The 27,086-nt window shown below is 38.6% G+C and overlaps 1 protein-coding gene and 1 long non-coding RNA gene across 4 annotated transcripts in view; one reads left to right on the forward strand and one right to left on the reverse strand.

The window, feature by feature from the left end:
• Window positions 1-27,086, forward strand: part of LOC146400834 (uncharacterized) — a 421,507-nt gene that overhangs the window by 89,281 nt on the left and 305,140 nt on the right. The window contains exons 2-3 of one of the 2 annotated variants that reach the window (XR_014812628.1): window positions 891-1,006; window positions 2,878-4,769. This is a non-coding gene — a long non-coding RNA (uncharacterized LOC146400834). Of the gene's footprint in view, window positions 1-890; window positions 1,007-2,877; window positions 4,770-27,086 lie in introns of those variants that run through there. The other variant, XR_014812627.1, reaches the window with a different exon arrangement.
• The window catches only part of LOC100525933 (transmembrane protease serine 11A), a 48,371-nt gene that overhangs the window by 15,440 nt on the left and 5,845 nt on the right, over window positions 1-27,086 (reverse strand). For both annotated transcript variants that reach the window (XM_084972409.1, XM_013978753.3), the window contains exons 2-5: window positions 19,026-19,147; window positions 17,139-17,257; window positions 3,328-3,395; window positions 826-986 (exon numbers count right to left, since the gene is read on the reverse strand). In XM_084972409.1, coding sequence (XP_084828535.1) covers window positions 826-986; window positions 3,328-3,395; window positions 17,139-17,257; window positions 19,026-19,147 — 470 coding nt within the window. The remainder of the gene's footprint in view (window positions 1-825; window positions 987-3,327; window positions 3,396-17,138; window positions 17,258-19,025; window positions 19,148-27,086) is intronic.

Consider the following 27,086-nt stretch of genomic DNA (forward strand, 5'->3'; position numbering starts at 1 on the left):
CCCCACATGCATTAAATTCTGTAAATAAAAACCACCTTTCATTGAAATGTTGCTCTAATAAAATATATCAAAGCCTGAAAAAAAATGTGACCGCAGAAACCTTTTTTAATAAAGCCTCTCAAGAAATTAGAGATCTAGATTTGAATCTTTTCTTCTTTTAATCACTGTGTCCTTAGCCTCTCCTCCCCCCCCCCCACATCTATAAAGGTGAATTTTCCTACTTCATATGAATATAGAAGTTAGATGCTGCATGTAAAGGACATAGAGAAGGGCCTCAATAAAGGTTACTTCTTCTTTTAGAGAAGCAGTAATGGTTCCAGTGATTTCTTTTCTAGTTTAGTGATTTTTAAAGCATTACTTATAAGTTGGCTCCAAAGTTGGTTTACCATTTCCCCAAATGCCCATATGGAAAAAGTCAACACAAACTTCATAATTCCACTATTTACAGAAACTATTAATATTTTTAACAGGCAACAAATGAATTTATGTTTTAGAAACAGAAGAAGAGTTGTTGCTAAGCACTTGGTATTTTCACCAGCTTAGTCATGGAGGCAGTGGCTGGGTCAGATTAGTTCTGTTAGTGGTGAAGATTTGCCTTTATTTTGGGATGAGCTCCAGTTAGCTACTACAGGGAAAAAACACATCACGGCTAACTTCAGTCGTGCTTTCATCTGAGAATAATAAAATCTGTGTCACCTTTTTAACTTGAAGTGTTTTTTCATCTGAATTCTAGCTATTACTTGGAATGGAAATAATGGAAAGTAAGTTTAGGATTAGACATAAGATGGATTGAATAGAGAACTTCATATAGAAAGGGCTACTTACCATTAACTTCAACTGATGAGGCATTTATTGATAAGGCTCTGGTGTTCTTTATTTTCTCATTTAAGATGCTACGGATTTTCCTCTTTCTAACTGTCCTTGGCTCGGCAGATGGGAACTGGAACACTATAATGACATCTACTTTCACATCATCTTCCTCTGGACTACAACACACAAGAGAAAGGTACTTGTTCAAAGAATACATCCAGTATTTTCTTACGTTCTTCTCTTCTCCTAAATTATGCTTTTTTTTTTTTTTTTTTTTTTTTTTTTTTGCTTTTTAGGGCCGCACCTGCAGCATATGGAAATTCGCAGGCTAGGGGTCAAATCGGAGCTGCTGCCAGCCTATACCACAGCTCATGGCAACACCGGATCCTTAACCCACTGAGTGAGGCCAGGGATTGAACCAGTATCCTCAGGATCCTAGTTGGGTTCATTACTGCTGAGCCACATGGCAACTCCTATGCTTCAGTTTTTGAAAGGATCAAGAGCTGTCATCTCACATGAATACTCATATATGTCACTCTAACTCAAGATCGTTTCGTATGTTCCCTCTTCAAGTTTTCATTGTTTTGAGTACATTTTCCCCATTAAGTTGAAAGCTTGGTATAGAAGCCGAGTAAGACTTAGACACCAAAATGTTATCACCCAAATCATAAACTCTGAGGACTGGAAAAAATTTTAGCAGTCCCCTTGGCTAGTTACTCATCTGATACCTTAATCAGCTCTACAGCATCTATGACAAGTAGTCATCTAATCCCAACACAGTAATTAAAACGATGGGAAATGTACTTCCCTAAGGAGGCTACTTCTCTTTGGTCAGCTCTGATTTTAGGAGATTTCTTCATTTGGAGTAGAAATATATCTCCCTATATCTTCCATTTCGTAGGCTTAGGTCTACAAGTCAGGACATAAATAAAACATCAGTTCCCTCTTCCACATAAAATATGTGAAGACAGTGATAATCTTGGTCTTGGGTCTTCTCCAGATTAAACACACCCAATTCCTTGAACTTTTCCATATAAACAGGTTCATGTCCCTTCACTTATGGGATTGAATTTTTACATACTTGTAAAGTGGGAAAACCAAACAATTAAAGGTCGTTAAGGACTTGTTGCTGTGGCACAGTGGGTTAAGAATCCGACTGCAGTGACTTGGGTAGCTGCGGAGTTTGATCCCCAGCTCAGTGCAGTGGGTTAAAAGATCCTGTGTTGCTGCGTAGGTCCTAGCTGCAGCACAGATTTAATTCCTGGCCTGTGAACCTCCATATATTGAGGACCATTAAAAAAAAAAAGGTCTTTAAAAAATTGGAACCCTATATATTGATCTGCCATCTCATTGAGTTGTACACAACAAAAGATCCAAGCTGTAAAAAGCACTAAAGCCCTATTTTCCTGAATCCTTTTATTTAATAAAAAGGGGAAATCATGTCAATTTCAGGGCATTTTATATATTGCAGTTCATTTAGGCTCTGGAATGTGAATCTATAAATAATCAGAATTTTGTGTCAAATATATGACCAAGTGATGTTCCCTTTTCTTAAATTGGGGGAAAACATTGTTTACCAGATATAATTTCTCTGGACCTACACAAAACTTACATAGTGATAATGGCTGTACTTCAGAGGGGCTTGTAAGACTATGATAATTTTTCTAGAATGTTATGGTGAGTCACAATTTGAAAATGGAGGGCATGAAATCTAGGAAGTTTCAGCAAATAATATGCTTTTTATCTCCTAAATATTATAGGATTTATCCAGTTTATACTGTATAATCCTTTTGGATTACCCAATAAAGTTGTAAGAAACTTGGAATAATCTGCAAATAAGGCATTAGCCTATTGGTGACAAAACTATTATTTCCTTCAAATAAATCTGTCAGAATAAATTAATTTTCTTTTAACAAGATGAATCACACAGGCCCGGAGGTTTGTATCTGTTATGTATATGTTCTGCTCTGTACTTTCCAAATAACACAATTGAAACCTCTGTTCAATTTCTGAAGCTGATAGTAGTCTTACCTCTTCACCACAATAAACAGAACTTCATTAAAACAGGAACATCTTTTTGTCTGGGCATGCCTCCTGCCACAAGGACTTCATTACAGGTAATCCTAAGATTCCACTTTGTAGTCAACTCTGCCTTCTTAAAATTTTTGAAAGGACATGTGTATGGAAAGGGTACAGTTTGGTGCACACAGTGACCCGTGGCTGGGTTTTCTCAAGGCCATGGGTTCAGGTAGTCCCCGGCCTTACAATCAGCTCTTGGGTTTTGAATCCTGGGTCTGTCACTTGGGGAAATTTGAATGTATTGCTTAACCTCCCAGAGTCTTAGTTTTTTGCGTTTACAAAAATGGTGGTCAGCCCTGTACCTCGAGACTCTTGTAGAGGCAGTATTTATGAGAAATCCTATCCAAGAGCTAAACCCATAGAGGCAACAATGCATGTACATCTTATTGACCTTTTTCCCTCCAGGCTGTGAATCTACATTTGCCCAAACATACATACGTCAGTCTGACCACTTGGTTCTTGATATAATGCTTGTTCAAGGCCGAATCTATAAATATTTCATCCACCTGTTATTACAAGAGAGAAACTGTGTGTTAATATTTCGTAATAAGAATATACCCCTAATTAAATGTTAAAGCAATAGAAAATGTCTTAAAGAGTAATATCATTATTTAAACCAGGGGTTCTCAACTCTAGTAGTATAACAGAATCATTTGTAGAATTAAAAAAAACAAACACACAAACAAACAGGCTGGGGCCTCTCTCCCAGTTTTGGTTATAAACCATCTGGAGGAGACCTGGGCATCCATAGTTGTAAAGTCTCCCCAGGTGACTAATGTGCTGGTGTAGGTATCAGGGCAGACAGTATCTTCCTAAAGCTCCATGGGAGGTGAAACAGAGCACAGATGGGACATGGAGGGAGAGAACCTTGGCTCAGTATGCGGTTTGAAGCCTGTGCTGCTGCTCAGGTGCCGGACAACCTAGGAAAAGTTCCTGAATCATTTTGCGCCTCAGTATGCTAGTTTCTGAAACAAAAGTAGTGATACACTGCTCATGGGGTTGTGAAGATTAAACACATATAAAATGCTGGGTATATTTTGGTAGTAGACTCCTGGTGGCTCCCTGGCCCCATGAAGAGTCTCAGATTTCTTTGCAGATCTTTGACTATAAGTAAGTACAGGGAAAAGGATTTAGAGATGGTAAGAGCCAACTATTGATTTTCTAATTGTTGTTGATTGTGAGCCCTAGAGTAAGTCAAGGAGAAAGAGTAAGGTGGTTTTGCATGTTTAGGTCAAAGTTGTATTGTTACTCAGTTTATGTCAACAGGGAAGGAAAAGAAAAGCTACTGTTTTTGGTCCATTTACACAGAATGAATTAATTGCCTGCCAAGGCATCATGGCACTGTGACTTATAGCACCTAGATTTTGGCTTGCAGTATCTGCTAGTGACCACTTGGTGGCAACAGTACCATCTGAATGCAGGCACTGTACTTTGATAGATGAAACAAAAGTGCGAAAACTGCAAAGAGGCAAGAAAATTAACTCTCATTAGAAAAGCCCAAAAAATAAAGATAAAGGGAAGAGTGTTTCAGAGATCAGGAAACAAGTTATGACCTCCTTAGCACTATCAAGCATTCATAAATGGGAAAGTCGGGAAATAAAATATTCATGATCCCTCTTAACCCTTGTAATAACTGTATGAAATAAGAATTATTTTGATTCTTTGTTTGAAAAGGAAGCTGACACTTGAGACATTATGTGAAAGATACTCAGAAAGGAAAGCTTAAATAGGCTGAGGATGAATTGAAATTGTTTTGGAAGATATATTTTTGCAGGAGTGACATTGTTTTAATCATTTCTCTTCTACACCCACAGTCAGTCCTAGTACTCAGTATCTGGGGGAAATCCAAAAGAAAAGAAAAGGCTAACAAAAAACAACAAGGAGAAAAGTATTAAAAGGAAGAAAAGGAAATAGCAGTTGGGTATTTAAAGAAGTTTGGTTTGTAATTATCCTCTGAAATTCCACCCACAGTAGATCCCTGGGCTGTTTATGACTTGTTGGTAAAGGTACTGGATTAAGTTTGTGACTGTGGATGACACCATTCATCTGGCAGAGTGCCTGCTGGGAAGAATATCTAACCCCAGAATCAGTTCCATCCTTGGACGGTTGGGGTATCTGGGCAGATAGGACCTAAAGAATAACATAGGAAGAGTCTAGCTAGAAGTAGCTTCAGTAATCACAGAAATAGAGAATTTTCTTCCCTATAATTCGAATTCCAGGACCCTGTCCTTATAAAGCCTCATTAGTTGTATCTGGGGGAGACTTAGGATCTTCAGAGGATCCAGGTACCCAGGAAAACACTTTGAGAATTGCTGGGGAACAGAGACTGGCTAAAAGGGTTCCCACATGAAAGGAATTCACAACAGAGGGGAAATCGGAGAAAACATGAAGATAAATTTTATTGCTGAATAGAGTTTGTGTATGAATTAGCTTTCTAGAAACACCCCCCCCCCCAAAAAAAAAAGTTTCCCTGGCAGAGAAAGGCTTACTTTATCATAAACATCCTGCCAGCACTTTGGCATTTTAATTCTAAATATGCAGAAGTTTAGAAGAACACTTTTTTTAAAAAAAGTTGTGTGCCAACTTGTAAATTTATTATTTATTTAACCTAATGGTAGTGATTTATAAATCTACCTTGCCTCCCATTTTGGGGAGCATTTGTCAAGTTTTGTAGTTAGTCTCCTAACGTTGAACAAAAGACCCTTTTTCAGGGTAGTACCTTTTTATGTTTGATGATTTTGAAATGCTGGAAGCTGCACTGAGATTAAGTTCTAAGAGGGCAATTGAAGGTTAGTTGGGTGTTTAATGAAAGAGTTAGGGAGAGGCCTTCAACTCAAACAGACGCACCCAGCCATTCAGCTGTCTTTTCCCAGCCAACTCTGTTCACACACGTAGCCCGCCTTTCCCTGTAGACGCTTCCCAGCTGGTTTCTCTCATAGTCTTTGTATTCACGTGGGGGTGTTTCAGGGCTGAGACTGCAAACTTCAGAGGGATATGCTACTGAAGATTGGCCGGTGGAATATGAAAGCGATTTCTTCCAATATCACACCAGATGAGCTCCTGAGAACTAAGAGTTAGAGCCAAAAGCATGCTGAGAAAAAAACCTTTAGATCCAGTTGCTTTCTCCTGGATACTATTAGGGATACTTTAAAAAACCACACCTTTAACCTTAAATACGGTTTAACTGAAGTTGCTTTACTCTAAGGATTGAACTTAGGTAGAAGTAGAGACTAGGACACAATTGCCTTTGAGCCTCTGGTCACAGAGTTACAAGTTTAAGGGTCTGTCACTGACACCCCCCCCCCAATCAACACTGCCACCGCCTTCCATGCTTGGCAGCACTGTCTCAGGTGTGACCCCCCTTTCCCTGGGTACCTGCCCTTTTCAGGCCATTTCTTTGGTCCGTAGCTCCCTCTCCACTCTGCTAGCTCTGCTTTATTGAATCACAACTCTCCTTCAAGGTATATTTCAGATAAGACCTACTTTGGGCTTATTCCTTGAACCTCAGAGTAATTTTTCCTCTTCCTGTCGTAATTGTTCTTTTCCCTCTTATATCTTCTACTTCTTAATATAGTTGCTTATGCAAATACAGTCTCTCCTCTACTAAACTGCAAACTCTTATGGATAGGGACAGTTATCCATCTTTCATACTCTACAACATGTACAACATGTAGGAGGGCAGCATCCTTTTTTGAATGAATTAATACAAGAAAGTGAGACTTAGAGTTCTCTTGTGGCACAGTGGGTTCAGAATCCAGCATTCTCACTGCAGTGGTTTGTGTTTGCTCCTTGGCCTGGGAACTTACACATGTCACAGGTGTAGCCAAAAATAAAAATAAAAAAAATTAAAGTGAGACTTTATTTATCAGAAAGCTTTGCATTTACCAAGAAACCTTCATAAGAGTTTTTAATGAGATTTATATCATATTGAGATTAGTGCTCCTAGAGAAAAAAGAAAATTCCTATGAACTATTTGAAGGGAATTTTTTTCTCCTTGTTAACATTTTCAGTAATTTGGCTCCTTAGGGAAAGCTCCATGGTGAGACTACAATAGCTGTAACAGTAGGTGTAGTTATTACTATTTTCTGCCACCTGTGCACCAAGCATAAACTCCATTATATTTGAGCTTGTTTTGCTTTACAAATCAACCCTCTGAAGTAAACCCTATTATAATCTGTATCATATAGATGAGGAGGTGACTTGCTGAAAGTGACACAGCAGTGAGCCAGATGACCTCAGGGTGAGGACACCAGGTGGGTTTTCAGTAACGGCTCCTATCCTCTGACATGTAACAGGCAGCATGTAAGGGTTACTCCTCTCCAAAGGCAGCCTGTATTCTTTGCCTTCTAAAAATAAGGACCATAATCTTGATAGTTCTTATTGCAATCCTTTAAAGTTGTTATTGTATCTATTTAAAATCCAGATTTTTGTTAAAACCCAGGATTGGAGAAGTTAGCTGTGAGTCATCATCGTGAACCTGGGTAGAGCATGGTCACCCTGAGCTCTGGTAGTACCTGCAGGATTTCAAGGCTCATTGGCCTCCTGGGAGTCCTGTCACTTTGTTTTTGAAAAATTCTTATTTTTACCTCCCACAGGATTGAACCTAGTGCTGTGTCTGTTGGAGGGGGAGGTTGGATGCAATGGGATCTGTGGGGGAGTGAAATGGAAGTGTGAATTTCTGATTACTCTAAACCAAGAGGTAATAATATCACCAGATGAGTTGTGACATCATGTGATGTTATCAAACTTCTGTATTTAATTGCACTTATCCTTCCTCAGTGTTTCATGTGGGATGTTAAAAGGAAACAGACATCTGTGAGAAACTAATCACATAGCAAGCAGCAATCCATAGGGTAAACTCTTCCCAAATTGTGTTATATTCCCAAGACTGAGAGGTAAAGCAAATTCATAGAATTAAAAGTGTTGCAGTTAAGGTTACAAAGGATAAATTATTAACTTCTGATATACCACAGAGGCCTAGATTCTGAGTTACCTTTTTAAACGAGGCGGGTATCTAATAGGTATCTGTTTAGATTTGTACAAAAGGCATTTAAACCAGATTTCCTGAAGAAAGTAGTTAGACCTTGTCCAGGTGTGTTGTGCTTGAAATCTCTAACTCAGTTCTTCTATCAGAGGGAAAGGGAGAATCATTTCTCTTCATCTTTCTTATTTACCTGTGTGATGAATGATAATCTAAATAGATAATCCAGCAGAGTGAAGACTATGCTACATTTACAGCTGGATCAGGAGGTTTAGAGTTGGCTCATATTGCTTCCTTTTCCAAAAATAACTTTTCTCAGAAAACATCTGTCCACATCTTTCCTCCAGTTATTGATTGTTTAGGCTGGACATATGAACTACAACCATCAAACTCCTTCCTCTCTCTAATATAGCTGCTTCTACTGTTAACTTCCTCTTCAAAAACTGTTACAGACAAAAGAGACTGGCAACCAAAATCATAGCAAAAGACAAAAAGTTATTTTATAATGATAAAGGGGTCAATTCATCAAGAAGATATAACAATCATTAATATATATATACCCAACAGCAAAGCACTTAATTATTAAGCAAATGCTAACAGGTCTCAAGGGAGAAATGTATTAAGCAAATACTAACAGATCTCAAGGAATAAATACGGTAATAGAGGTCTTTCAGCAGTGGATAGGTCATCCAGATGGAAAATCATAAGGAAATGTTGGATTTGAGCCATACTTTCTATCTATTTTTTAGGCTGCATTGGTGGCATGTGGAAGTTCCCAGGCCAGGGATTGAACCCACACCACAGCAGCAACCTGGGCCACTGCATCAACAATGCCAGATCCTTAACCTGTTGTGCCCACAGGAGAACTCCAAATTCGGGCCATACTTAGATCAAACAGACCTAACAGACATCTACAGAATATTTCACCCAACATCAGCAGAATACACATTCTTCTCAAGCACACACACATGGCATATTCTCCAGGATAGATCGGAAATAATATGATCATCTTAATAAATGCAGAAAAACATTTGATAAAATACAAGGTCCTTTCATGGTAAAAACACTGGACAAGCTGCAGTACAAGGAACACACCTCAATATAATAAAGGCCATATATGGCAAACCTAGAGCTTACATCAAACTCAATAGTAAAAGATTGAAAGCTTTCCCTCTAAGATCAGGGACAAGATAAGAAGGATGCTCACTCTCACCAATCCTAATCAACATAGTACTGGAAGCTCCAGCTAGAGCAGTCAGGCAAGACAAAGAAAGAAAAGGCATCCAAATCAGAAGGGAAGAAGTAAAATCGCCTTTATTTGCAGATGAAAGGATTTTATGTATAGGAAATCCTAAAGCCCACCAAAAACCTGTTAGAACTAGTTGGTGAATCTAAAAGTAAGGTTCTTCAGTAAGTTTGCATACATATCAACAAGCAGAAATCAAATATATAGAATCAATATTCAGAAGTCATTTGTTTTTATACACAAACAGTAAAATATCTGAAAAAGTGAAAAAAATCCCATTCAAGATAGCATCAGAAACAGTAAAATACTTGGAGATAAATTTAAACAAGGAAGTGAAAGATTTGAATGGTAAAACTACAAGACTTTGATGAAAGGAACCCTTGTGTACTGTGAGTTTGAATGTAATTTGTATGGAAATTAGCATGGAAAACTGTACGGAGGTTTCTCACAAAAACTAAAACTATTATATGAAGCAGTAATCCCACTTCTGGGTGTATAGCCAAAGGAAATGAAAACAGGATCTCTAAGAGATACCTTCATTCCCATGTTCATTGCAGCATTATTCACAATAGCCAAGATATGGAAACAGTCTAAGTATATGTTAGCAAATAAATGCATAAAGAAGATGTGGCATATATAGATAATACATACACATAGTTGACACTTGAACAAAGTTGAGGTTAGGGGAGCTGACCCTCCATGAAGCTGAAAATCCTTGTGTAATGTATAGTAGGCCCTTGTTCCACAGTTCATCCATGTGAGGATTTCTTTATATTCATGGGTCTGCATCCATGGTTGAATCATGTAATACTACAGTACTTGCTAATGAAAAAAAATCTGCATGTGAGTGGACCGTTGCAGTTAAAATCTATTTTATTCAAAGATCAGCTGTGTATTCCTCAGCCATGAGAAAGAATGAAATTCTGCCATTTGCACCAACATGGGTGGATTTTGAGGACATTATGCTAAGTGAAATAAGAGAGACAGAGATAAATACTTTATTAATATCACTTATATGTGGAATCTAAAAGACAGAAAGAGAGTAGGATGGTAGTTACCAAGGCTAGGGGACAGAAAAAAGGAAGAAATATTGATGGAGGAGTACAAACTTCTGGTTATGAAATGAATAATTTCTGGGATCCAATGTACATTGTGGTGATTTTAGTTATAGTTAGTTTAGTTTAGAAAGTTGCTAAGAGAGTATATATTAAATATTCTCACTACAAAAAAGGAATGGTAATTATGTGACATGATAGAGGTGTTAGAGTGGTAATCATTTTGCAATATATAAGTGTATCATATCACCACCTTTTATACCTTAAATTTACACATTGTTACGTGTCAATTATATCTTAATAAAGCTGAAAAAAAAAAAACCCGACTTAAGGAAATGAAGAAACTAAGGATGAAGACATCTTTATATAATTGGTAATATAATCCCAACCTGTCGGCTAAGTAAAAGTGATCTAGCACAGCATGTAGATTTATAATCTTTATAAATCTTAAGTGGGAGAAGAATTGATATAGAACTGAACTTTCTCTCATTGCTAAGTCCCTTTCTGATAAGTAGAAAAATTGAGTGGAGCGAGCACATGTTGGAGTTACCTATATGGTTTCACATCTCGCTTCCATGATTTACTAGCTGTGGACCTTAACTTCAGAGGCTTAGTTCTCTTATCTACAAACTGTGGATAACAGTGCCTCCTTTGAAGTGTTATACTGTAGGTTAGACATGAAATGTACAACTGGGACTCTCTTTTGTGTGTGTGTGTGTGTGTGTTTTTGCCATTTCTTGGGCTGCTCCCGCGGTATATGGAGGTTCCCAGGATAGGGGTCGAATCGGAGCTGTAGCCACCAGCCTACGCCTGAGCCACAGCAACACCGGATCCGAGCTGCATCTGCAACCTACACCACAGCTCACGGCAATGCCGGATCCTTAACCCACTGAGCAAGGCCAGGGATCGAACCCACAACCGCATGGTTCCTAGTCGGATTCGTTAACCACTGCGCCACAATGGAAACTCCCCTACAACTGAGATTCTAATTAAACACATTGAAGATAGAGGCTGTGATGTACATCTTCCTCTTTTAGTCATGTCTGAACTTCAGTTACAAAATGAATGTAAGTTTGATCTTTTAAGTAAAAACCAAGGCACATTCTACACCCAATATTTCTAACCTCTGAACATGAAGTTTTTTAAGAAATAATCTCTGCTTATTACTTTTCTAAGCTTTCACATCCAATCTCTTCTCTGGGCATAGGCCCCTAGCCCTACACCAGGCATTGGGCTTCTTACTTCTCTTACTTTATGCAACTGCAAACCTCAGATGGTTGAATACATTTGTTAAGTTTAAGTTTACTGTGGCCCAGGTAAATGTCCTTCTTCCGAGAGCCAAGTCTGTCTCGCTCGTGTCTTCTAATTCTTTTAGACAGTGTTCTTTAAACTACGTGATCTCCTTACATGGCTTTCTAGTCCGAGTTCTTCGTCTCTACAACTCTAGAAACATAGCTCCTAGGATATTTTAAGGATCATTTTAGGCCCTGTTTCTGGTATGCCTGGGCACAAAGAAGATAAAAATTCAGAACTGCCTTCAGCACAGGAGCAGTGTTTTTTTATTTATTATTATTATTTTTTGAGACAACCCTAAGAAAATGCCTAACTGAAGCCATTGTTAATTTAGATGGTGGTCCCTGGCACACATACCTTTGACCTTTGAACAGTGTGGGTATTGGGGAGAAATCTGCATATAACTTTACGGTCGCCCTAGTATCCCTGGTTCTGCATCTGCAGATTCAGCCAACCACAGGTCATACAGTACTGTGGCACGTATTTATGGAAAAAATCTGCATGCAAGGGCACCTGTGCAGTTCAGACCCAGCTTGTTCAAGGGTCAGCTGTTAACTGAAAGACAGTAATGTATCAGGGATAACTACTTGATGTCTGATATTTTGTGGGATGGTAGGTGGGGAGTAAGCTCTTACAGATGATTCTTTCGGATGACAAAAAGGTGTTAAGAACACGTCATTTCAAATCCTAACTGTATCGCTTACTAGCTGAATAATCTTGGTCAAATTAACGTCTCTGTACTTGGTTTTCCCATCTGTAAAATTGTGATAATAATTGCACTTATAAGTTTGTTTTTGAGCATTAACCAAAGTAATACAGATAAGTGCTTAGTGTGCTAAGCTGAGTACTTGTCATTCAATACATGTTAACTAGTGTTATTGTTATGCTATAACATTTTTTAACTTTCACATTTGTAATGACCCTCTACTTTAAAAATATTTCTGAAACATATTATACATACGTACATATTAACTAGTGTTATTGTTATGCTCTTACAGTTTTTTAACTTTCACATTAGTAATGACCATCTGCTTTAAAAATATTTCTTGGAGTTCCCATCGTGGCTCAGTGGTTAACAAATCCGACTAGGAACCATGAGGTTGTGGGTTCAATCCCTGGCCTTGCTCAGTGGGTTAAGGATCCAGCGTTGCCGTGAGCTGTGGTGTAGGTTACAGACTTGGTTCGGATCGATCCCTTTTTGCTGTGGCTCTGGTGTAGGCCGGTGGCTACAGCTCCGATTCGACCCCTAGCCTGGGAACCTCCATATGCCACAGGAGCAGACCAAGAAATGGCAAAAAGAAAAAAAAAAAAGAAAAATATTTCTGAAATATATTTCTCCAATTGAAGTCCTCCCTCCCTCAATGATCCTACACAAACTTAATGATAATAATGGAAATGACCTACTTATTTGGGAGTACCATCAGTTACTGGTGTCTGGTTACTGAAGTCTTCTCTGAAGAATGATATGAAAGGTGAGCTGTGTCTGTGTTACCGTCTCAAGGAACTGGAATGGGTTTTAGCAGTAGCTGATTATGATCTCATTTTATTTTTGCATCTCTGTTTGCATTCAGATCAGTAATTCCCAAATTATGAGGAAGAACAGGACCTATAACCTGTCTTTCTTGGCTGTCTAATTAGCACCAACATAGGGCAGAGAGAAGAATCTGGTTTTATTCATTGGGATTTAGCAACAATAAAACAGGAGTGGCTCAGGATGAGGCATGAGCCCTTTCTGTAATTGTCCAAAAGGTAAATTGGTGGGGAGTGGAGAGAAAGGGACACTGTCTTGCTTAAATAGGGCTAAAATAATACACAGCCTTCCTGACCATGGGAACCCTGACTGATCCTCCTCATCTTTGAAGTTCTGTACTTATTGTCCTCACATACAGTTCAGTTCCTAATTATATCATGTTATGCCGTTTTGGTTTCCTGCACGTTGCTATCAGCTCTCCAAGGAGGTGGGAAGCAGTTTGAAGAGATGGATCAAAGTTCCTTTTCTCTAAGACTCAGGGGCCAAGAAGTATCATGAGCTGAATAATCATACCGTATACTGGGGAGACAAATTGTTTAGTTAGTGACAGTGGGAAAACCGGCTCACTATATGGAGAATAAAATTTGGGTTCCTACCCAACATCCCATTCAAAGGTGGACATCACATGCATTAGGAACTTTATGGAGAAGGTAAAAGTATAAATTTAATGGAAGAACATATAGTAAAATAAATTTTATGACTTAAAAAAAAACTTTAAAAACACAACCATGAGGCAAAAAAAAACCTGATGAATATGATTATTTTAAAGTTACGAATTTTTTTTTTTTCGGTCTTTTTAGGGCCGCACTTGTGGCACATGGAGGTTCCCAGGCTAGGGGTTGAATCTGAGCTGAGGTCTACAGCAATGTGGGATCCGAGTTGTGTCTGTGACCTACACCACAGCTCACGGCAACGTTGGATTCTTAACCCACTGAGCAAGGCCAGGGATTGAATCTGCATCCTCATGGATGCTAGTTAGATTCATTTCTGCTGAGCTATGATGGGAACGCCCTAAAATTATGGGTTTTTGATTTATGAAGGGCAATATGGTCCAGATTAATAAAAGAATGGATAAGTGCAATGTATACCACGGACAAACTGTTCATATCTAGAAAACATAAGAAACTTCTGCAAAGCAGTATTAATAAAGCAGTTCTAATAGAAAAACAGGCAGAGGATAGGTACAGACAATTTATAGAAATGAAAATCCTAAAGTCTAATAAGTATATGCAGTGATACATGAACTGATTAGTAATTGAAATATGCAGTAGAAAAATGCAAACTAAACCACAAATAAGATACAATTTAAATACCTATTAGGCTGGCCGTAATTAGCCAAAAATTACCAAGCATTGGCAAAGATGTGGGGACACTGATTCAGCTGTTTTGAAGAGCAATCCAGTACCAATTAGTCAAATTAAGTGTATGCACAATTGACGACCCAGTAATTCTGCTTCCAGAAGAACTGGAATGGGTCTATACAGGGATAAGTAGAAGACTGTTTAGTGCAGCATTTCTTGAGATGATGGGCAGGAAGAAAAATATGGTAAATAAATACACTATAGTTCATAATGTAGCAGTTACTAGAAATGAATTACATGTACATTTAGCAATATGGATAGAGCTTAAAAAACAGATCAGAGCTGGAGTTCCCACTGCAGGTTGTGGCTTGGGTTCAGTTCCTGGCCTGGGAATTTCTACATGCCATGGTGCGGCAGCCCCCACCCCCCAAAAAAGTATGAAATGAAAATGATGCAATGAACTGACTTTGTTTCCCACAAAATTCATATGTTGAAATTCTAACCCCTAATTTGATGATCTTAGGAGGTGGGGCTTTGGGAGGTGATAAGGTCATGAAAGGATCAGTGCTTTATAAAACAGGCCCCAGAGAGCTCTTTAGCTCCCTGCTCTCCCCCAGGCGAGGCTATGCCAAGAAGTCTCCAGTCTGCAAATGACAGAGGGTCCTTGCCAGACCTCGATCATGCCAGGGTCCTGATTTCAGACTTCCAGCCGCCATCAGTACTATGAGAAATATATTTCTGTTGTTTATAAGCCACTCAAATCATGGCACTTTGTCATAGCAGCCCAAACTGATTAAAATAAGGGATTTATAACACAGAAAATAAGTTAAAAACATGTACTGTGCACAAAACAATGAAATACATTTTTGCAAGAACAAATACAAACAAAAGAATACATGTGAAATACAGAATGGTTGCCTGCAAGGAGAGACAGATCAGAGTGTGTTATGAGAATAAAGAAGAAATAAATGACAACTAGAAAAGGGCCTTGCATATTCTCATGATAATGATGTGGCATTACCAAACTCAGCCTTTGTGCTTGAGCCTCTCTCATGCCTAGAAATATGTGCTTGACTGAAGCTTCAAAATCTGCCATCAAGCACACTGTTATAGATGCACCTTTGCATTGTTCACTCTTAAAAGACCTGCTGCACTCCTGTCCATTTACTTCAGTAGAAATAACATCTTAGCCTAAAACAATGATGTTGGCTGTAAATTTTCATATTTCTCAATTTTGAAAGAAAGTGTATACTTAACTGAGCTAGATTAATTATTATTATATTGAGGTTATGTGGAGTCACTCAGGGTCAGAGGAGTAAAAGAGGTACTGGCTACATATCCAAGTTTTTTCTGGCATTCCTCAAGAAAAGATTGCAAATACTGTTTTTTGAGATGCTCTGAATATAAGAGAATGGAGGGTATATATCCATCTATAAATGCTAGTTGTTGATTTAGACAATGGGGATGAGACTGTAAGATAGAACAAAAGAGCATAATTTAATGAGAATTGAAAATAGGAGTTCCCATTGTCGTGCAGTGGAAACAAATCTGACTGGGAACCACGTGGTTGCGGGTTCGATCCGTGGCCTCACTCAGTGGGTTAAGGATCCGGCATTGCCGTGAGCTGTGGTGTAGGTCGCAGATGTGGGTCGGATCTGATATTGCTGTGGCTGTGGTGTAGGCCAGCGGCTACAGCTCCGATTCAACCACTAGCCTGGGAACCTCCATGTGCCGTGGGTGTGGCCATAAAAAGACAAAAAGACAAAAAAAAAGTAGATTATAAACTCCATCTATGATATCACTGTAAACATCTTGCAGTTGAGTATGCATATGGACAAAGATCAAATAGTGATAGGAAAAAATGAAAATAAGAAAGGAAATGTTTTTAGTAAAAAAAGATTCTTTGACTGAAACAAACCAACACACCTGACATTTCCACCCTTTTAAAATTAATTTTGTGTTATTTTTCCTTGTTGAGGAAGTTAACTTGACCTTAATTTTTTTGTTTTTTGTTTTTTTTCTTTTTGGGGCCGCATCTGTGGCACATGGAGGTTCCGAGGCTAGGGGTTAAGTGGAGCTGTAGCTGCCAGCCTACACCACAGCCATGGCAATGCTGGATCCTTTAACCCACTGAGCGAGGCCAGGAATCGAACCCACATCCTCATGGATACTAGTTGGGTTCTTAACCCACTGAACCACAACAGCAACTCTCATCCTGAACTTAGTTTTTGAGTGAGGGTTCACAGGCATTGTGAGCCGAGTTGTTATACAACTGAGTTTACTTTTTTCCTTTTGGGGAGAGACATCTATTTTAGTTTTAACAAAATTGTAAGAATTTCATTTGAAAATTGCACAGTAAGTCTGGGTATTTTACCTTAATTAGCATGTGAGATAAAGTGAACATTTATCATTATCTTTCCTCTTCTTACGTATTTAAAAATATTTTAAATCTCAAAATGTGATCTAACAAAAAAAACCATTGGTTTTACAAATACCCACTTCTGATAGGCTTGGGCTTTTGCGTTTGAGTCATATTGTGGTGCTGTGGTGGAGCGGTGAGCCAGGATACCTTGGATCTTGTTCTCTGGCTTTTGAGTTAAAGGGTGTTTCTTGCAGTCACTGATTTGCTAGGATGCAGATTCCTTTACTTCTCTATCCCCACCAACCCACCTACCCCGCTGGACGTTGATTCAGAACGTCCAGAGTGGGGCCTAGGCATCTACAAGACGCTTCTGATGCAAGTCATCTGAAAGTCATGTTTTAAGAAATAGTGAAGGAAATGAGTCACAGAACCCCTGCCATCTGCATTATTTTATAATAGGAAGAATTTTATCTGACTTACCAAGGTCTCACTCATCTCCCGTAAGTCCTTAAGTTGGTATGGGGTATTTTGTCCAGAATTACTCTTGACTTGTAGATCTGAAATTTTAAAGGTGCCATGATAATACTCCATTTTCTGGCCTGTGATGAAAAGGAAAAATAGGAAATGAAGTGGCTGGGGATAGATTTCAGGCTGTAAAACCCAACTAGAATGGGGCTGATACGAAGTCTTGAATATATCTCTGAGATTTTAATTTAGCTTAAAAATAAATATAATAAAAATAATGATTATAATAGTAGCTGATATTTGTTCAGTGCCTAATATGTGCCAAGCTCTGTTCTGGGCACTTTACTTCTATTAATTCGTTTGATTCTCACTAAGCTAAGATCAGCATCACCTTCGTTTCAGAGATCAAGAAAGTGAGGAGTGAGGCATTAAGTGGTTTACTCTGTGCTATACAACGAGTGAGTGGCCTTTCCAAGTTTAAACCCAGACACATGTGGCTCTAGAAGTGGAACATTTAAGTACTGTATTGCTTCTTGCTGAAGTGAAAAGTGTACTGCCTTATGCTCTCTTGGAAGTAGAGGTAAATGAATGTTCTTATAAAGTTTGATTGAAATGGGAGAGCCAGGCACACTAAGAAAGATGTGTAAAAAAAGGCAGGGAAAAAACTCTCTGAGGTTAGAAGTGAGAACAGTATGTAACAAGGATGACTCAATCCATCTCTGCTTGTTTTTCTGGAAAGTTAAGAAAACAGAGAGCAGTGGAGACTCCTGAAGAATTTGGAGATCTTAGTAAGGAGTGTGGCCCTGTTGGGGCAAGAAATCAGCAAAAAGTTAGAGAATGGAGTGATCACAAAACAACCTACTTGGGGAGTCTTGGACCTTGGAAAGACTCAGGGTGGTCTGTCTCCTAGGAACATCTCTGGACTCTAGTGCTTTTGTGGTCCCCTGGATTATTAATTGATATAATCCATATTATTATCAAAGCTTATACTCAAAAAGAGTACAGGGGCTTTTATGCATTAAATTAACTGATCTGAGTGTCTTTTGCCTTTGGTGTAAACTATGGATGGAGGTGTTATATGGGGCCCAAGAACAATGTTCTTAAGCCTTTTAAAGCTCCTAAAAGTCTTTACTCCCCCATCAAGTCTGAGGACGATGACAACAGATAAGTGCACTCATGAAAGCAGCCTGGGCTAGTTGCTTTATCACATACATGTGTATGAGAGTGACACTGTGGACATGTGTCAAAAAATGTAAATGCTTTGCATCATGAAGAGTGTGCAGTATAAAAAGGGAATTCTGAAATTAACTTGTGTGATTATAGATATATCAGGCAGTAGAAGAATGATACCTGAATATGGTTTAGGAAAGTATAAAACTTTTTTCTCTAAAAATAATAATATTACATCATATTTATACTTTCCTGATCATTTGAAAGTTCACTGTTTCACTGGAATATGGTTTTATTTTTCCCGTAGAAATGTTAGTGGGTGAAAAATGCTGAGTAAAATAGCCAATTTTAATAACTAATTTAATAATTATTTCATTTGAATATACAATAAATAAGTAGTTTATTATGATTATTAGTAAATTTTAGGCAATTACCATTTTGATCTTTTGTGTAGATTCTCCAAAAAATACTAGATTGTGATTTCCAAGAAGGTGGGAAATTTGTGTGGTTTGCTTAATGCTGTTTCTCGAGTGCCCTGAAAAATACTTTGTAAACACTAGGCATTCAGTAGTTATTTGTTGATGAAATGATTGAATAAATAAAAAGATTCAAAGCGTTGGCATTTACTAGTGAACATACAATATTTTTGGATAGAATTAGATTTACCCAGATACAAATGAAGCTTTATAGAAAAATGAAATCAAACTAAACGAAATCCATGGTTGTACCTACCAGAGACCAAGAAGTGAGCCAGAAGACCAATACCCACTGCCACCACTGTCAGTAATAGCAGAACGAGAAGGGCCACCATCCATGGTTTCAAACTTCTGCGTTGGGTGCCAAATTCTACTGCTCTGCAAGAAGGAAAACCCACCAGTTACTCTCACATTGTCATCATTATGGGCTGTCTGGTCCTCCTTGGAGAACTGCATAGTGCTTTGGCCCACCTTTCCCAGCCAGAAGACATTTATCTTCAGTTTTGGTCAAGGTCATTTTGGCATGAAGGGGTGTGCGAAAAAGATCAGAATCTGGGAATCGGTGCTACTGACTGCTCTTGGCTTTTCTATTTCCATAAGCATCGAGTGGCTCTCTGTGGTGGCTGGTCCAGACTTCTCTTAAATGGTCTGAAGTAGCACCTGTGCTTGAAAAAGGACCATTCCTTTTTTCTTCAACAATTTTTTTTTTAAAAATCTCTTTTTATCTATCTATCCTTTTAAGGTTTAAAAAGTGATTTCAAATCTATTATCTCATTTACTTTTTCCTTTTATTTTTAGCTATCATGAAAATTTTCAGGCACAAATTTAGAAAGAATAGTATGATAGTACACCCCGGTATTACATCATTTTATAAAGTGTTAATACTTTTTGCTGTATTGGATGTATTTGTTTTTTGCTGCTATATTTTAATGTAAAGTAGGACATCAAGATTTTTCAATAAATCATTATTATAAACAATTAGGATGTTTTCAGCATAACCGCAATGCCATAACACTCCTAAAGAATTTACAGTATTTCTGTAGGATCTTCTAATATCCAATTTATCTTCGCATTTCCTCCATTGTCCCTATTATATTTACAGGTATTATACAAATCAGGACATAATCCAGGACCACATAGAGTCTTCATTGTTAGGTCTTTTAAGTCTTTTTTAATGTAAAAGAGTCCTGCTTCCTTTTTAATTTTTAATGACATTGACTTGTTAAAGAGCTCAAGCTAAGTCATCCTTGAGAAAGTCCACCTTTTGGACTTAAACGTGAATGCTTTCTTGTGATCGCATTTAACTTGTTCTTCTATCTTCCTCATTTCCTATAAGCTTAAATTTAGATCTAAAGACTTACTTAGATTTAAATTCCTTTGGAAAGAATACTTCAAAAGTGATGCTGGAGTTCCCATTGTGGCGCAGTGGTTAACGAATCCGACTAGGAACCATGAGGTTGCGGGTTCGGTCCCTGCCCTTGCTCAGTGGGTTAACGATCTGGCGTTGCTGTGAGCTGTGGTATAGGTTGCAGACGCGGCTCGGATCCCTTTTTGCTGTGGCTCTGGCATAGGCCGGTGGCTACAGCTCCGATTCTACCCCTAGCCTGGGAACCTCCATATGCCACGGGAGCGGCCCAAGAAATAGCAAAAAGACAAAAAAGAAAAAAAAAAAAGTGATGCTGTATACTTTATATAGCATTATCTCTGGATTAGAAGAAGTTTCCACAATTTAGGAGAAAAAATTAACACTATTCTTCACTTAGCACCTTATATTCAACAGTAGTGCTAATCACATTGTATTATCTATTTGTTTGCAGGTATATAAACCTATACTTGACTGTGAGCTCCTCAGTGGGTTGAGCTAGTTTTGTTCATCTTTTCTTTTTTTTTCTTTTTAGATCCACACCTGCAGCATTTGGGAGTATGGAAGTTCCCGGGCCAGGGGTTGAACTGGAGCTACAGTTGCTGGCCTATGCCACAGCCATAGTCACGGCACATCTGAGTCACCTCTGCAGCCTACACCACATTTTGCAGCAGTGCCAGATCCTTAACCCACTGAGTGAGGCCAGGGATCAAACCTGTTTCCTCATGGACACTATGTTGGGTTCTTAACCTACTGAGCCATGATAGGAACTCCTAGTTCATCCTTTTATAAAGTACCTGGTTCAAAGTAGGAATTTATAAATCTATGAAAGTCAGGCAGTTATTATACCAACCTTACATATGAAATAACAGAGGCTGAGAGAGAGGGTGCCTTATTTCTTTTAAGCAAGTGGCTTAAAAGAGCCCTGGTCATCTAACTCATTTTCTAGTGGTCCTTCTCTGCAACGTGCCATTGTAGTCAACTTAATTTATCTCTTTCATTAGAATTTATCATTGTGTGCATATTGATATACTAACTTCCTTGGGGGCAGAAGGTATTTTTCATATTTCACAAGATTTAGTGCATTGATTTACCCTAAGTAGACTTTTAATAAATATTGATTGATTTATAGGATTTTTTTAAAAATATGAAACATTTTTATGTATATGTAAATTTTTTTATATATAATGCCAGCATAAAAAATACAAACTGTTTGGACCTAAATAGTTAAGAAGGTGATAGTTTTGGCATAAGTAATACATTTAGTCAGTAAACCTAGTGGAACTTGAGATACCTGAATTCTGTTGGGTATGGAAAATTCTGACAATGCATGCTGATTAAAAAGAATCTAGAGAGCTCACTGTAGAAAGGCAGTCTGTCCTCTGATAGATAAGAGCTAAGGTACCAGAACATAAAAGCAACAAAGAGCTCTTGGTTTTATTAATTTTCTCTATTATTTTTCAAATCTCTATTTTATTGATTTCCTCTTTGATCTTTATGATTTCCTTCCTTCTGCTGACTTTAGGTCTTTTTTGTTTTTCTTTTTCTAATTCACTTAGGTGGTGGGTTAAGTTGTCAATTTTAGATCTTTCTTCTTTTTTTGAGGAAGGCCTGTATTGCTATTTGAACTTATTAACAAATTCAGCAAAGTAGTAGGATATAAGATTAACATTCAGAAATCTGTAATTTCTGTATACTAACAATGAAATAATAGAAAAGAAGTACAAAGATACAATACCTTTTAAAATTGCACCCCCAAAAATCAAATACCTGGGAATACTCCTGACCAAGGAGGTAAAGGATTTATATGCTGAGAACTGTAAAACACTAATCAAGGAAATTAAAGAAGAAGTAAAGAAATGGAAAGATATTCCATGTTCCTGGATTGGAAAAATTAATATTGTAAAAATGACCATACTACCCAAAGCAATCTACAGATTCAATGCAATCCCTATCAAATTACCCATGACATTTTTCACAGAACTAAAACAAACAATCCAAAAATTTATATGGTACCACAAAAGACCCAGAATTGCCAAAGCAATCCTGAGGAACAAAAACCAAGCAGGAGGCATAAGTCTCCCAGACCTCAAGCAATATTACAAAGCCACAGTCATCAAGACAGTGTGGTACTGGTACCAAAACAGACATACAGACCAACGGAACAGAACAGAGAACACGGAAATAAACCCTGACACCTATGGTCAATTAATCTTTGACAAAGGAGGCAAGAGCATAAAATGGGAAAAAGAAAGTCTATTCAGCAAGCATTGCTGGGAAACCTGGACAGCTGCGTGCAAATCAATGAAACTAGAATACACCCTCACACCATGCATGAAAATAAACTCAAAATGCTTTAAAGACTTAAATGTAAGACAAGACACCATCAAACTCCTGGAAGAGAACATAAGCAAAACGTTCTCTGACATCAACCCTATGAATATTTTCTCAGGTCATTCTCCCAAGGCAACAGAAATAAAAGCAAAAATAAGCCAATGGGACCTAATCAAACTGACAAGATTTTGCATAGGAAAAAGAAACCAAAAAGAAAATGAAAAGACAACTTACAGAATGGGAAAAAATAGTTTCAAATGATGCAACAGACAAGGGCTTAATCTCTAAAATATGCAAACATCTTATGCAACTCAACAGCAAAAAAAGTCAACCACCCAGTGGAAAAATGGGCAAAAGACCTGGATAGACATTTTTCCAAGGAAGATATATAGATGGCCAACAAGCACATGAAAAAATGCAACATCCCTGATTATTAGAGAAATGCAAATCAAAACTACCATGATATACAACCTCCCCTACCAGTCAGAATGGCCATCATTAGTAAGTCCACAAATAACAAGTGCTGGAGGGGGTATGGAGAAAAGGGAACCCTCCTGCACTGTTGGTGGGAATGTAAGCTGGTACAGCCACTACGAAGAACAGTATGGAGGTACCTTAGAAATCTATACCTAGAACTACCATATGACCCAGCAGTCCCACTCTTGGGCATATATCTGGACAAAACTTTCCTTAAAAAAGACACATGCGGAGTTCCCGTCATGGCGCAGTGGTTAACGAATCCGACTAGGAACCATGAGGTTGCGGGTTCGGTCCCTGCCCTTGCTCAGTGGGTTAATGATCCGGCGTTGCCGTGAGCTGTGGTGTAGGTTGCAGACGCGGCTCGGATCCCGCGTTGCTGTGGCTCTGGCGTAGGCCGGTGGCTACAGCTCCGATTCAACCCCTAGCCTGGGAACCTCCATATGCCGCGGGAGCGGCCCAAGAAATAGCAACAACAACAACAACAAAAGACAAAAAGACAAAAGACAAAAAAAAAAGACACATGCACCTGCATGTTCATTGCAGCTCTATTCACAATAGCCAAGACATGGAAACACCCCAAATGTCCATTGACAGATGATTGGATTAGGAAGAGGTGGTGTATATATACACAATGGAATACTACTCAGCCATAAAGAAGAACAACATAATGCCATTTGCAGCAGCATGGATGGAACTAGAGACTCTCATCCTGAGTGAAGTAAGTCAGAAAGAGAAAGACAAATACCATATGATATCACTTATAACTGGAATCTAATATACAGCATAAATGAACCTTTCCACAGAAAAGAAAATCATGAACTTGGAGAATAGACTTGTGGCTGACCGGGGGTGGTGAGGGGGGAGAGTGGGAATGGGAGGGATTGGGAGCTTGGGGTTAATGGATGCAAACTATTGCTCTTGGAATGGATTAACAATGAGATCCTCCTGTGTAGCACTAAGAACTATGTCTAGATACTTACAATGGAGCACAACAATGGGAGAAAAAAATCGTATATACATGTTTGTGTAACTGGGTCCCCATGCTGCACAGTGCAAAAAAAAAGTGTGTTGGGGGAAATAACAATAAAAAATAAATTAAAAAAAATTAAAGACAACTCATAAAAATAAATTATTGGTTAGCTTTCCGGGCCAACTTACAAGTCTACTTAACTGCAAATTAAACTGACAAAGGTATGCATTGAATATGCATTGAATTCCTGGAAGCCAGTTATGTGGAAAACTTTGCCCCTCTTTTCCTAGCTTGGCGCCCATCCCTGGAGGAAAGTTCTTATAAAAGCAAAGTGCCAAATTCTCCTTCCACCAATGAAAATGTCTCCCTCTGAGCTGCTAAACTCTGTCATTTCTTAGAGAAGAGCAAACTTCTGCAGTGATATAATATACTCTGATTAGGTGAATATCTGTCTGGGTACCCCTGTGACTGTTTTGGAATGAACACTTAGTACTGTATGCAATAAGAGCAAGAGCTACTATTTAGTTAAATGCTGACTTTTTGGGGCCAGTTGATTTTGTGCTCTAAATGCTCATATCAGTAGAATTAATTATCTTCATTCTAAGGTGAACAGCTTGCTCAATTCAGCAGCCAGGTGCAGAGGTAGAACCTAGCTCTTGCTGCTACGACTCAGATGCCCCCTTTTCTCTGTGATACCAGACTTCCTTTTGAGAGTGATTTTTTTCCTTTTGCAGAACAGTCTTCCTCTTAACCCAAATGAATAATGTACAGAGTATCAAGAAGCATAAAAGGCAGGTAAAGAGGTTTATGAAGTAAAGACAGGGGTTGTTTTACTGATCACAGAGACGACCCATCTCCATTGTGGTCAAGTCTTGAATTTGCTTTTGCTTTCATATCTTCTTACTTTCTAATGGTTTTTAATCCTTACGAGCTCTCAAAAGTTAGGATTCCCTCACCCTTCTGGTGACACTGGCAGAATCTCCGAAAGGGGAGGAGGAGGAGGAAGGAAAGAGCACTGTGGAAGAAGGCAGGTATGAGGAGAATTAAGGGGCTTATCTCTATACTTTGAAGGCTTTTATTTGATTTGATGCTTTCCCCCTGCTGCTCCTGTATAAATTTTATATCTTGAGATAGTAGGTGTGCACATGTCCTCTTACCCCACAGTGTAGAAGGTCTTGAAGACAGTAAGTCATACACAGCACTAAGGCATTTCTGCTCCCAGGTGCTAGGGGAAAGGGCTGTTTCCCATATTGGAACAGGTTTGGAAAAAATGGATTAACTAGGGTTAAATAGGATTCTAACTTCTAGAAGTCTTAGAGCCTTGAGTGGATTTAGAAGGTGAGGCAGTGTTTCTGTCTTGGTTATACATAAATCCTGTTCACTGAGGGCAGCCTCAGTGCCTAATACATTATCTGACTCTTAGAAGATACTTGAATACTGTTTATTGAATTGGATTGAAATAAAAATTTTCTAAATGTACATGTTAAAAAAATCACTGTATCAGTAGATATCTTTTGGGATTCTGATTTTCCGCAGAACCCAGTTATGAGAATGTGGCTCTGGATATGTTTATATCATTTTGGGCTACAGGGAATGATTCATTGTCAGCAGGATGAAAAATGAAGAAACACAGAAAGGTTACTGATACTCCTTTTGTATCTAACTCCCAGATATGAAGGGAGTGAGGGCTATGGCAAAGATGGATTTAAAGTTGAATAAAATACCATGTGAGTCCAGACCAAAGAGTTTTCTGTATAAAATAATGAAGAGATTCAGGCTGAGCTGCATTCAGGGGACTCAGAAAAAGAAAGTGAGGGACCCCAGGAAAGACAAGGATCCATGTCCTCACTTATCGAGGGAAATGCCCTCACCCTGGACCCAGGCGTGGAAATTGGGCATGCTGGCCAAAAAGGAGCATGACTGAAGCTGGAAGAAGAAAACTAGCTAAAGGGGATTGGTAAGACTCCCCTGTATTCCCATGGATATACTCCTCAGAGGAGCAATCCCAAACTTTCTCACAGTGTCGAACTACTCCCACCTGCTGGGCTGGACTCACTCCAGGTTCTGGCAGCCCTGTCTTTCCTCTAGCCCTAATGAGTGCACTTAATTTCAGATTCTTGTCCCTTCTTATCTCTCTGACCTGATTCAGTAAGAGAGCCTTTTCTAGGCCTTATTCTGAGCCGTGATTGACATTAATTCTCTCATCTTCACATATAAGTAAAATAGTTATTGTGCTGGTTTAGTACAAGGCCTTTCTTAAATGGTGTTCAACTTAGATTTCGAATTAGAAGTAGAGCACAGTCACATGTTAGTTTAAATTTATGCAGTATGATTGAACTCACTTTTACTGGGGATTGTATAGAGTTAATAACTAGAGGTTGATCTTTTTTTTTTTTTTTTTGGTCATTTCTTGGGCCGCTTCTGCGGCATATGGAGGTTCCCAGGCTAGGGGTCGAATCGGAGCCGTAGCCACCAGCCTACACCACAGCCACAGCAACACCAGATCTGGGCCGCGTCTGCAACCTACACCACAGCTCACGGCAACGCCGGATCATTAACCCACTGAGCAAGGCCAGGGATCGAACCTGCAACTTCATGGTTCCTAGTCAGATTCGTTAACCACTGAGCCACAACAGGAACTCCTAGAGGTTGATCTTACTATAGCCTGGAGCCAAAAGACCAGAGTTCAAGTCCTAGCCCTGCCACTGCCTAGCTCTGCAACACGAGGCAACATATTTGGCCTTTTTGTTTGTTTGTTTTTGTTCCTCCATTTATAAAGTAGAAATGAAATTAATACCTAACTCACTGAAAGGTATTTAGTGTGTAAATGGAAATTAAGTGTGTTAATTCATGTGACGAGACCAGCACATAATAAATGCTATATAAACATGAGCTGTTATCACTATTTTTGTTATTATTACACACTCAGTATTAGCCATGATGAGAAAATGGGCATTTCATTATGAGAGTATTCATGGCAGGTAATGATGATACCAGAAGCATTTTGGATTTTAGGGTCATCTTGGAGTGGACCGCAAGAGAAAGCTTAGATAGATAGGTTATTAAGAAATACCCCAAATATTTTAAATGCAATATTAATTAATAAAAAATGTGTCCTACTATGGCTCAAAGTGGCACAATAAAATGCAGATGCTGTTTTTACAAGTACT

Source organism: Sus scrofa, chromosome 8 (genome assembly GCF_054392235.1).
Source record: "Sus scrofa isolate SSC_HxYL_T2T_F1_AM1 chromosome 8, Sscrofa_HxYL_maternal_Yorkshire_Landrace_v2.0, whole genome shotgun sequence".
Classification (NCBI taxonomy): Eukaryota; Metazoa; Chordata; class Mammalia; order Artiodactyla; family Suidae; genus Sus; species Sus scrofa.